Genomic DNA, 12,930 nt, shown 5'->3' on the forward strand with positions numbered 1-12,930 from the left:
CAGGGCTGGAATCTGATGCATCATCAGCCAAGACCACCAGGCCCCCAAATCCCAACCCTCTTCCCACCCCCATCCCCATGACATGATTCCCAGGACCGGGTTCTGTGTTGGTTCTTGCTAAATCTGCATTCGTCTTGGGCCTCTTCCATGGACCTGGAACTTTCCTTCAGGATCTCTCCTTCTGGCTAAGCCCTGGGGTTCCACGAAAAGAATTCCTGGATTATGCCTTTCTAACTGTCCATTGTCACCCGCATTCCATTTGCCCATTGCCCCTGTGTTTCTCGGCCTGCCCCGCCGGAATCAAGCACAGATGTGGTCTGAATGACAACTGGCTTTGCCTTATCAGTTACTTGCCAAGTCTTGCACACTTGGCCAACCCGCACTATCAGCCGAGCCTGCCTGACAGAACCTGTATTGTGCTAGAAGAAGGGGTTGGTCCTGGCACGAAATCTGTGGGTGGGCCTCAATCCAGGTGCAAGGTCTCAGCCTCCTTCTTCTCCCAGATCTCGACTCAGGTTGTCCGCTTCACCCCCATACTCTGAAGTATGTCATGTGTGAGCTTCCATTCTTTTCTCAGAAACAAGTTTTTGTTTGTTGCTTTTACTTTTAATTTTCCCCATTTCTCTAGGATACTAGTGTCCGTCTCCTCTTTTTCTTTAGAGATCTTTGTCCTTAACTATCACCCGTGGAGGGAGAAGAGGGACAGAAATGCCTCAGATGCTTACGCCTAATTCAGGCTGGGGGGTACTAAGCAGAGAGGCTGGGAATACAGGTTCCTAGTCCCCAGAGGTTCCCTGGAGCTCTGAACTGCGCAAGTTAATGCTGCCTTTGTGATCTCTCGGAGCAAAGGAATACAGGTGGGTGGAGCCCATAGACAGGACTGGGTTTGGTTCTACTGATCCAATGCAACTAAAAGGCCAGAAGATGCTATGGGGGCAGAACAGACAGGGCTGTGAACTCCAGAATACCACGATCTGACTCTGGGGAGAAGGATGCAAATCACAGGGAACTAAGGTGACCTCAGAGAATCATTAGCACCAACCTCCTTGGCTTTAAAGATGAAGAAACTGAGGCCCAGAGATAGAATCCTCTAAGCCTCGAATCTTTATGTGTATCTGCTCCTATAATGACTATGCATTTTCCAGATAATTTCCTAATTTGGACATGGTCTTGATTCCAGGTATCAGAGGCGGGTCAGCTGTTACAACAATTAACAGCCAAATCACCACAGGGACCATGTCCGTTTGCAGCACAGCTTGGGATATTCAGAGGCTCACTTTTTCCTACTCCAAGAGCAACTGGAATATAAAACCAGAAAGCAAAGAAAGGAGGCCCCAGGACTCATTAAGTGTTGATCTGGAAAGCCAGAATGGAGACAGCCAGGCCCAGCCAGCCACTCCCCTGAGAAGATACTATCAGGTATAATTTTACAAGGACAGAGAAGTCAAACAGGCTCTGCTCTGCCACTGCCAGTGAATCTATGGCATTTTGTAGGAGAAAGGCGTCTCTGATGCAACATGCCATGTGCCTGCATCGAGGATAGGTTCTTTTTACACTAATCGTCCTATTTAATTATCACAAGAACCTTATGAGATAATAAAGACATAAAATAAAATTAAGGCTCAGACAGGTGAAGTGACTTGCTCAAAGTTACGGTGCCAGTAAATGACCAAAGTGATACTTGAACACCAGCCTCTTAATTCTAAGTCCAGTGTCCTTTTCCCTCTTCTCCACTATTCGCCAAGGTTCTGGCAGGAAAGCACCTTGAAAAGAAGCAACATTCGGTATTTGTACCTTTACCAACTCAGGAACCATCAGGAAAGCTCAGAGCACCATTTCTTTCTCCTCCAGCTGAAACAGGCAGAGAGGGCTCTGCTGAGGATGCTTCTGCCTGTGTGAGGCTCTTACAGGGCCTCTGAGATGAGCAGGCTAGAGCTCCTAACCGTGTGCTTGGGGGAGGCTGTCAGTATCGTTACCATCCCTACGAGAAGTTAAAACCTGGAATGCTCATGGGAAACGCCACCTCACATGTTCCAGGGCAGAATGACACAAAGAGTGTTGGGCAAAACAGCCTGAGTCCTGGAACACACTCTGCCACCTTGTTTGCTATGAAATCTAGGGCCTCAGTCCCTAGATGTCAGTTTTCTCATCTGTAATATGGGGTGAGGATGGCGAGTTGAATAATAGATGCAAAAGTACTTGGTAAAAGACAACGTACAATCAAACATCAGCGGTTACTTGCTGTTTCGGTACCTGATTAACATTTACCCACCACTCAACACAAAGAGCAAAAATGAAAACAATTAGTGCAGCAGTCTCTTGGGAAATAGAGCCGCTCCGTCACGGACCTATTTCTCCTTTTGTGGCTCCCGAGTTGTAGATCTCAAGGAGCCAGCAGCAAGGGAAGGAAAAATGAAAGACAATGGCGAAGGGATGAACAGTGCTGTTTTCAGTGATTTTCTGCTTTGAGGAGGCATGCTGGTGGGGGGGGGGGGCGTTGCAAATCAGGAGACTGAGTCTGAGTTTCCTGCCTTAAGTCTCCTTGGATGGCTCAAAAGACACCAGTGATTGGTCTTTCAGATGCTAGGAATTCTCTCCTCAAGAAGAAGGAACAATTAGAGAAACATATGGGCTGAGGAGTGAGGTGCGCTGTACTCTACTCCAGCCTCGTACTGGACAGGCAGGGTGTGGATGCCCAGAGCACTTCAGTCCACCTTGAAGAAAAGCGGCAAGAACAACGTTGACCCATTTACTCCAGTGAGAAAACCATGAGCACCTCAGATCTGATCCTGACCTTTGTCTTTCTCTCCTATTTCCCTCTAGAATACTTAGTTGTAGTATTCTAGAGGGTTTCTCTTCAGCACCAGGGATGCAAATCCAGCCAGACAATAAAATGTTACAATGTCAGAACTAGATGAGACCCAAGGATGGACAAGGCGCAGACTCAGCATTTTACAGAGCCCAGAGGACCTAGGCGGGTCATACTGGGTCATGCAGCCTCTAGTTCCCAGGCAATGCGTGGTCATGCCTCTCCAGCCCTCACTGTCCCTCATTCAGGTCAATCTCAAATCCCGGGCTCCTGACCCACTGCTTCCAAGGTGAATCAGCAAATGGTGCAGAAAGCAAAGAAACATCTATTGATCATTTTTTACAGTCCCTGGGCAGGGACATGACTTGTGCAAGGTCACAGGATTATCATTATAATATTATTATTATCATCATATTATTATTGATCCAGAATTTCCCTCAATTATTTATTACTTGTAAACCAACCTTCCAAATAGGTGTCAACACTTTTCTGTTATAATTTTTCCCCCTCAAAAAATTTAGATTAATTTTTGTTTAATTAACAAAGTAATATATGCTTGCCAAAAAAAAAAAAAAAAGATGAAAGTAAAAAAAAAGGCATAAAATACTTAGAGCTAATCACTATTAGGGAGTTCTCATGATTCCTTCCAGAAACTTAAATAATTTAAAAACAAAGTCAACTATAATAGCTGATGTATGTTCTTGGCTGTAGGTACTCAAAAAAGGTTTGTTGATTATGGGAATGAATGGCGCTCGGCTGAGGTCAGCAGCTGGGGGTTTGCATCACACGGAAGGACAGAGATGAGTTAAGCATCTCAGCAGACAAGAGCTCCCGCTGGGGCCTATTAGCCAGGGATCTGGCATAAACCATTCCTTTCTGAGTTGGTATTACAGCATACAGGTGAAGATCATGAGCTTTGGAGTCAGGCAGACATACGCTTACATTCTGATCCTAACACTTCCCAGGAATTATATGACTGCGGGTTTTTCTTCCTTAATGTACCTCTGTGTCCTCATTTGTCACATGGAGATTAAAACTGTACTATACTTCATGGTGCTAGTGTGAGGACTGAATAAACAATGCACATAACAAATAGAGCAGAGTGCTTGGCATTGAACACACATTAAAGAAATGGTAGCTACCATTATTATTACTACTGTTGTTATTATTACTCTGCTGGCCCACCTCAAGAAAGAAGAGAGCCTGCAGGTCCATTACCTAGTGCTGCAGGAACAGTTCAGCCCGGGGCCTGGTACTCCCGGCTTGGGCACATCTGGGAGGAAAGGAAGACAACTAGAAAGTAACTCTTCAGTCTGACCAGGAGTTAATGACCAGGAATGTCAGAGGATATTAAAAATTCTAGATACACCGAACCACAAGTGCAGGTGCCCCATAAGCTCTGAGCATAGGGGTCTGCCTTGCACAGACCCCACTATGGGAAGAGGAGCCATTTTCTCATCCACTCAGACAGGCCACCTGGTTTAGCAGCTCTCAGGAGTGCCCCAGACTGGCCAGGCGCAGCAGGCTGGTGGGGCACAGGCAGGAGAAGGGTGCCCTTCTCTAGCTAAATTCCAGGCCCTTCCTCAGAGCACAATGAGAACATTATCACAGCCACTTCATCCAATCTTGTGCTCCCTAGGGGTTGAAAATGACGAGGGGCAATATGATAACATACCCCCTCAGACAACATACATCAGGGAAAACCCAACACTGTACCAAAAGGCCTGCTAAGCCTCCACATAACTTGATGTATTAGTCCTGTATACTTCTTGCTGGCCAAATCTTTACAAAATTCCCCCGGGTGCACACAATCCCTTGATTATCTAGGCCCATAAATATCAGAGTGTTTGGCATGGGGCTGGTGTCCTTGGTGAAATCAGACTAGCTTTGGGAAAGTAGACACTCCCTATATTATTGTGGAGTCTCTGGAAACTGAGTGCAGCCCTATTTGGAGACTAATATCAAGATCAGGGCAGTGGAATGAAACAGAGTATTTTAACTCCTCTACAATACGTTCTCTCTCAATTGGAGTTTCTTCTCCCCAGAAACCCTGCTGCGTACCTTTACCCACTTTCTTTCTCCCTCATTCTATGACTCTACTTCTCTTTCCCCTCTATTCTGTTCCCCTCTATTTTATTTTTTCCATTTTCTTCTTTCTTCTCTTCTTCACATTGTCTATCTCTAACTGGCCATAATAGAGAGCTGAAAAATATCTCTGATTATTGGTTGAATTCATACATTAAATTTAAACCCTTTGATGTTAATTTTTAAAAGGATGAAACCTTTTGGGAAAAAAAGATGAAACATTTTATATTTTGCTCTAGAAGATGCTATCTTAACAATTAAGAACCTGTAAGAGGAGGTGATTGTGATGATCATCTGGTTCAATGGCTTTTCTGATACAGGAATCCCTTTAGAGGAATTTCTGACATTTGGTTTCTCCTTAAACACTTCCAGGGATTGGAGCCCATTATACCTCTTGAAACGGCCCAATTCTAAGTAAAAAGTTCTTTTATATTGAGCTTAACCTGCTCCCATAATTCCCACTTCCTGATTCCCAGGACAATCTAGGATACAAAAACAGTACAACCAGGTTAAGGGCAGTGAGGCACATATTAAGATCAAAGGATAAAGGTGGACCAGCTGGCTGTGAAGTTCTGCTGTTGGAGTGGCTCGTTAGGGTAGGAAAACTGAATATTGCAACCAGACTCTGGTAGGCCTTGAATGCCAATCTAAAACATGATGTGTTTTGACATATGTTTTGACATATCAGGTAGGTGGCCAAGTGAAAACATCTATTAGGCAGTTAGAGGTAACAGTAATAGAGTTATAATTTACTGAACTCTTATATGCAAGGAACCGTGCAAAGTGCTTTAACATTGATTATCTCATTTCATGCTCTCCACAGGATGACATAGGTACTATTATTATTCTATTTTGTAAAGAAACTGAGGTCTCAGAACTAGTAAGTAACTAAACCCAGGCCTGCCTGACACTCATGCCTGTGCTCTGAAGACAGCACTCTACAAAATAAGGTTAGCAGAGAGACCAGGAAATGAGATCTTGACTTGGGAGTCACAGACATAGAGGGAGAAAGTGTCAAGAACAGAGGGCTATAGGTCTCGTTTGAGCCCTCTTCTTCTAAAGATGAGCCCCCAATTTTCATTTCTAGTCTTGTGTTTGCTTCTAAATTCTACCGATCATCGCCGGCTGTCCATTGGGTTTCGTCACCTCGAATTCAACATGTCTACAGCAGCTTCTGTCATTTTTCATCACCTTCCCAACAACCAGTTCCCGACCTGATAATTCCTAGTTTTTAAGCATAAAAGAGGATCAAACTTTGTGTCAAACCAACCTGGATTCACCTAGATTTGCCATATGCAAACCACGTGGTCTTGGGCAAGTTATCGATCCTTTAGGGGGGTCTCATTTTCTCATTTCTAAAATGGGAATCAAGACCTTTCTTGGAAGGAGCAGTGGGTATTACATGAGATACTTTGTATATAATACATAGCATAGTACTTGGCACCTACCAAGTGTTAGGTGAATGGAATTATTATCGCTATTACTGCTGTTTCTCAGGTTTAAAACTCCCTCTCTTGCATATCCATTTGTGGTTAATCTTCATGTTGAGAGGTAAGAGGACGAGGGACCCACGAAGGGGATGGTAAAAAGTCGATGCAGTTTGTGCTCCCTGCGGTAACCTCATCCCTATGGCTTGAGGGGCTGCGTGGTCTCTTTTTCACACCCACCGCAGAGAGAGTTGGGCTCTAATCAAGACCCCCCTGCTCTTCTCCCTCCAGACTTACTTGGGGATCAATGAGCAGTGCTGTTTTCTACCTCTTCCATCCCTCAGTTGGAGTTTGCATTTTGTGCCATCTGCAGCCCTTGCCTCTTCTAAATACCCTCCTTCCCTTCTAAGTATCTAGAATCAAAGTTTTAGAAATGACTAGTCCAATCCCTCAAAAAATGAAGTTTACAATTAAAGCAGTCATTTAAAAACGTTTTCTTGCACAATTAAATTTGAGTAAAGTAAGCCTTCTCCCAAGCAATCAGCATGCATTCACCACTTTTCATCACAGAATGTTGCATTGTGCACAAACATTTGAGTTTTCCCTATATAGAGCCGACCTCGGTGTGGGTCAGTCTGGGACTTGACCTGCTCTCCTCCCTCACAGGCCTAGTTCGCTATCTGGCCCCCGAGAGATATACATAGTATGGATCGCTAATGACTGATGATAAACAGGGCACTGATCACAATCACAAACCTCACACATTTATTTGGATACCCTAACATCCCCTGATGCCCAATACGGAAGGAGAGACGAAAGGAGACTCCAAGGAGACAGCCATGGTGTTTGTACACGGTGACAGTGAGGGGAGAACAAAGGGAATGGGGAGCCTAGAGGTGGCAGGCAGGGAAAGCAGGCGAGACAGACTGTTAGATGAGTCGGAAAGTGAATGAGGGCACTGGGTCACATCAGCTACTGCTCAGCTGCCCCGAGGGGCTGGTATGAACTGGAAGAAGGGAGTGGGGGGAGGTGAGAAGCGGAGTTGATGCCATAACTCAGAAAGTAGGAACCAGAGTGAGTTACAGATGGGGAACAAGAGCTCAGCTTATTTGCAGGAGAGACCCAAGCTCTCGCCTTCTGATCTGGTCTTGCTTCTGTTCTCCTCGATCTTTCTTGCCTGGCTCTGCCTGCAGGGCTGCAGGATTCTGGCAAGGCGTTTGGGTTGGCAGGAAAAGGAAGAAGTTAAGCTAATAGCAAAGATGTCCGTCCTGGAGATCGCTGGACCCCCGCTTGGCAGACAGAAGCCACCTGGTGGCTGCTAATGTCCTCCATTTATTTGGTGTTTGCAACATATTTCAAATGCCCTCACACTGATGGTCTCATTCAGTCTTCAGCATCACCCTGTGAAATAGGCAGGCCTGGGATTATCTCTAACATGTTCCTCCCCTCTTTATCCTGAAGATCCCTCAAAAGCTCTCAAACTGTTTCCTCTAAATAGAAACACCCAATAGTGAACCAGGAGTGCTGTAGGGGCCATTGGGAGGTTGGGGTTCTCTGTCTAGGCTCCATACTGGGCTTGTTCCTGCTGTCCGTCCGGGGCTGGGCCTGATGAGAAGTCACAGGATATGGAATCATTCCCCTCTTGGAATTTCCCAGGCACTCCTCCCCCTTTGCTTATTCTTAAAGCCTGGCACACAATAACCATTTCACCCACTCCCTGGAGAGCTATGTCAGACTTCTCATTAGGCGAATGGAAACCTGAGGCCTAGAGAGGCAAAGGCCTTTGCCCTGAGTCACACAGTGAGCGAACACGGAGGACTCTGTGATAACTTAGAAAGAACACATGTCTGGGGCCACAAAAAGCCTGGGTTCCAGTCCTGGCTTCAAAACTTATCAGCCAGGGTCACCAAAATAGTCACTCAACCTCTACAGCCTTGGTTTTCATTAACTGTAAGACAGAAATAATACTCATCTCTTGGAGTTGCTAGGAGGATTCTGAGAGATCAAGATGTCAAAGTGTCATAAAAAAATAAAGTACTCTGATTATCAAGTAGGACTATGGTGTAATAGAAAGAGGCTGGGCCAAATATAGAGTCTGGGATCTCCTTAAATTTCCTATGTGGCCTCGGGCACGTCCCGGCCTCCGTTTTCCAAAGTCCCTGCCAGCTCTAAGATGGAGTTCTGAGGGCTATGCCTTTGGTGCAAGAATTCTGGCATGAGCTGCCCTGATCTCTTGACTGTTCTATTATCTGTGCCTCACATTGCCTTAGATCCAAGAGTCTTACTGAGGGAGCCAGTCAGTCACCAACAGCGGGAGATCCCATTGTTCCCAATGGAAAGAACCCCACTGGAGTCTTTTCTTCATCCCCTCCACCCATTCCTCAGCACTGAAGTATGCTTCTGCACTCTCTAAGCTTCCTTCACCTCCCAGACTTAAGGCGAAAAGGGATGGGGAGCAAGAGGCATACCGGTGGGTGGGAGGGTGCTCTTGGCAGTGAAAGCAATAAGAGACCATGTAAGATTTCCCAGTGGCGAGCACCAGGCTGGCTGGATTCCCTTCCTCTTAGGGAGAGCTGAGTCCTGCCTTTCACATCCTGCTTCTCCTAGGGTGGCCTGAAATGTGCCAGCCCGTCATCCTTCCTTTGAGGAAATGGCTTAGCATAACCCTTGCTGGGCTCAGGGAAGTGAATTAAATATTAAATATGCAAGACCAGGGCCCCTGGTGCAGCAGCACATTCTCATAACACAGACAATGGCATCCAGCTCATCTGTCATCCTTCCAGCGGCTACTGCTCTCCCTCTCCAGGCTGGCCTTCCCTGCTCCCAGCCCACACTTCCGAGAAGGAGTAAGAAATGGTAATATTCTGCTCTCCCCAGGAAGTGATCAGCTCATGATTCTCTGTGTCCTTCCTCCAACCCCCAGTGTTGAAGGCTCTGAGGACCTAAAAATGCCAGGAACATTGAATTACAGCATCTCTAGCACTGAAATTTAGCAAATCTCTGGCTGGTCAGCGGGGGCTTCTGTAGCTTAGTCTCACCTAAGGCCTGGAGGCTCCCATGCAGAGATATCAGCTCAGGAAGGACGCTGAGGCCCTGACATCTCTCAGGGCAATGGGGAATTAGACCTTACTGGGATGAGGCCTGGGTGTGGGGGCCAGTTGGTTTGCGTCTCAGATTAATAAAGGTCAAAGAATTAATAGATTGAAAGAGCCTCAGAAATCACCCAGGCCAACCTTCTATTTTAAAAATAGAGAAATTGAGCCTCAAAGGAAAAAAAGCAACTTATACAAGGTCTATCAATAAAATGTAGGATAGCTAGGCCTAGATTCCAGATCTTCAGTGTAGAGCTCAGGGCTCTTTCTACCCTCTGTGTGATCCCCCAAATCTCCTAATGATACCATGCAATGGGGCCTACCCGACATGGACTGCTTTCACTGGGAGCAGAACCCACTCATGGTCCTGCCTTTTCATCCAAGAACTGAAAGAGCTCAAGGCCCATGGGTTCCTGCTCAGCTTTGCCACTTTGTAGCATAGAACCTTGATCATGTCACTTCTCTGAGTCTTAGTTCCTGACTTGTAAAAGGGAGATTTAAGAACCACTACCCCAGATGGCTACTGTAAGGATCAAATAAGATCATGTACGTGCAGCATTTTGTAAACTATTAAATGTTATCCAAATGTCAGATATTATTAAAATGGTATGAGGTTTGAAGGTGCTGCAGAGGACAGAGGTCACAGGGAAGAGGCTATATGAGAGTGAGAACCCACACCCAAATGAGGCTGAGGCCCTGCCTGCCAGCCTGTGGACCTGACTGCCACTAGGGGCCATCAGCAGAGACTGACATGCAGCAGGTCAGACCAGCCCAAGCTCATTGGCTTGAGAGTCAGCCTGCCTGCTTTGCAGTGTGTGTGTGTGTGTGTGTGTGTGTGTGTGTGTGTGTGTGTGTGTGTGTGTGTCCCCATCCATCCTCCTAGGGGTTCCTGGGGGACTCTGCCTGGGATTCACCTGGCTGCTCCAGGGGAGCATTTGGCAGGAGGGCAGTGTATGATGCTTCAGGCCAGGTCACAGACATGCAAAGAAAAGCCTTCCAGCCCAGATCCCTCTGGGGACCTCTGGACGCCCCTGCTCCCTCGAGGGCCCTTACCTTGTACTTGGCTGCAAGCAGCTCTGTGGCCTGCTGCTCACGCCGCAGGTCTTCTAGCATCTTCTCCTTCTCTTCCAGCAGCTTCTGCTTCTCCTCCAGTAGCTTCTGCTTCTCCTCACTCACCAGGCTGCGGTCATCCTGGATGGCCGCCTTCTCCTCCTCTAGCCGCTCCTTCTGCTCCTGCAGGTAATTCTCCATGTTCTTGTCCAAGGCCGACTCCAGGATGGGCTGGGGCGGACGGTGGTTGTTGTTGTTGTCATCCTCCTCTTCGGCCACCCAGGCCTCGATCACAGGCCCCTCAGGGTACCCGGCCGGGGCTGACACGGCCTTCTTCCTGCGGCTGCTCTTCCTCCGGAGCCGCTTCCCCAGCATCCCCTTCTTCTCCAGCTGGGCCTTCAAGCGGGCAATCTCTTCCTGGAATTCCCGTAGCAGTGTGTCTTTGGGGTCCTCATTCACCCGGGGCTTATTCTTGATGTTCTTGGCCCGGTTGGCAAAGCGCAGGGTAGAGAGGCTCTCGTCGTAGCTGTGAGAAGCTGGCCCCAGAGTGGCCACCATGATGGTCTTGGCATTGCCCCCTAGAGAGTCCTGGAGCAGCCGGGTCAGCTTGGAGTCCCGGTAGGGGATATGGGTGCTCCTGTTGCCCGCCAGAGCAGCGATCACATTGCCCAGGGCAGACAGTGAGAGGTTGATTTTGGAGGCTTCCTTTGGCCTCTCTCCACCACCACTGCCCCCTCCAGTGCCACCACTACCGACTGGCTGTGTGGCTGTCCCTCCAGCTGTGTTGGGGCCCGCCTTGTTTTGCCTTTCACTGCCAGCCAGGTCCACCAAGTTGAGCTTGCCCACACGGATGTGGTCTTGGCCATCAGAGCCACGCTCGCTGCACTCCACAGTAATGACAAAGATGGCATGGGAGCGGGAACTGACTTCATTCATGTGTGTGGTGCCCACCGCCCGGGTCTGGTTCCCCAGGTTCATAACGTGCTCGATCTCCTTGACATTCTTGGTGACAAAGGAGGAGAGGTCCTTGATGTAGACGCCTGTCTCCGGGTTTTCCTTCAGCTCCAGCCTCTTGCCAGGCTCCTTGGAGAGCAGGTCTCGAATCTCCTCCTGGTAGATCTCCAGGTAGGAGGCCCGGACCAGGTACTGCTGGTTCTGGGAGCGCGAGATGTGGGTGAAGATGTGCTCAAAGGCATTGGGGATGACCCCGCGAAGCTCGGGCTCCACCCAGGTCCCCTGCATGGTGTAGGTCTTGCCAGTGCCCGTCTGGCCATAGGCAAACACTGTGCCATTAAAACCCTGAAGCACCGAGTCTACCAGGGGCCTCACGGTTTCATCATACAAGTCTGCCTGCTTGGAGCTGGCATCATACACGGCATCAAAGGTGAAGGTCTTGGGCAGCTCCCCTAGGGCAGCACGGGGGTTCCGCAGAGTCACCTGCCCCAATTTCACGTCCATGGTCAAGATCTGCTCGTGACCAGCAGCCTCCTCCTTTCGGCTAAGGGGGCGGCACCGGGCCACCACCTTCAGGGCCTCGCAGGCCTTGGCTTTACTGGCCATCTTGCTCCTCTGTTCTTCCCGCCCCGTGGCCGGCTCTGCAGCCCGGGCGGTCCTGCGGTCCTTCCTAGGTAGGTATCAGCAGGGCCGGCCCAGCCCCCAGGCGCCACTCTTCAATCCGCATGCAGCCTCCGAGGGTGGGGATGCTGGGAGGTGGCCCCGCCGCTGCTGCAGTCCGGGCCTCCTCCGCTCTCGGGTCCCCGCTGCACCAGCTGGGCAGGGAGAATTAAGCAGAATCCCCGAGCAGCCGCGGGAGCTGCGCCGGCCGAATGGCAGTGCCCAGAGCCCGCCCCATGCTGGGGCAGAGGAGCGCTGCCGTAAACAGCTACGGCAACAATGAGATAAAGGAAGAGGAAAATGGGATGGGGCGGGGGGTGGGCAGCAGGGCTGTCTTTTTCTCCTCTTCTAGGGATCCATGGTGGGGGCTGCAGGTCCCGGGCGGCCAGGGGTCCCGGCCCTCCTGAGAGCAGAGGCTCACCTGGAGTCTTCCCCCGGAGCTGGGGGATCATTCATTGCAGCCAGCGCTGCTGCTGCTGCTTCTGCCTCCGCCTTCCCTGCCGCCACCGGAGAATGAGAGAAAAACAGAAGGGGATGGGGCGGAGCAGCGGCGGCGAGAATGATGTTGCCGCCGCGCTGCGGCCCCAGCTAAGCTGTCCGGCTGGGGTGGGGTAAAGGGCGGGGCCGTGGGGCGGGAGACACGAGCCGGGCGCTGCCGGTGCGTTGGAGACAGGGGTGCATCGCCGACCCACACCCCCGCAGACCCCTCCGTAATGACAGGCTCCGGTGCCGACCCAGGTCCCGCGCCCACCAGGCGGGTGCAGCGCAGCCACCGCCCGCCGTCACCCCACTGGGCCCGAGCATGCTGGGAGTTGTAGTCCTGCCTTTGTTAACCCGGATCTGGCAGGTTGCT

The 12,930-nt window shown here is 49.5% G+C and overlaps 1 protein-coding gene across 2 annotated transcripts in view; it reads right to left on the reverse strand.

Moving 5' to 3' along the window:
* The window catches only part of KIF3C (kinesin family member 3C), a 31,511-nt gene extending 18,941 nt beyond the window's left edge, over positions 1-12,570 (reverse strand). The window contains exon 1 of one of the 2 annotated variants that reach the window (XM_016121782.2): positions 10,467-12,570. In XM_016121782.2, coding sequence (XP_015977268.2) covers positions 10,467-12,023 — 1,557 coding nt within the window. In that variant the 5' untranslated portion in view covers positions 12,024-12,570. The remainder of the gene's footprint in view (positions 1-10,466) is intronic. The other variant, XM_016121783.2, reaches the window with a different exon arrangement.
* Positions 12,571-12,930: the final 360 nt, after the last annotated feature.

This window comes from Rousettus aegyptiacus, unplaced genomic scaffold, assembly GCF_014176215.1.
Source record: "Rousettus aegyptiacus isolate mRouAeg1 unplaced genomic scaffold, mRouAeg1.p scaffold_m13_p_7, whole genome shotgun sequence".
Lineage (NCBI taxonomy): Eukaryota > Metazoa > Chordata > Mammalia > Chiroptera > Pteropodidae > Rousettus > Rousettus aegyptiacus.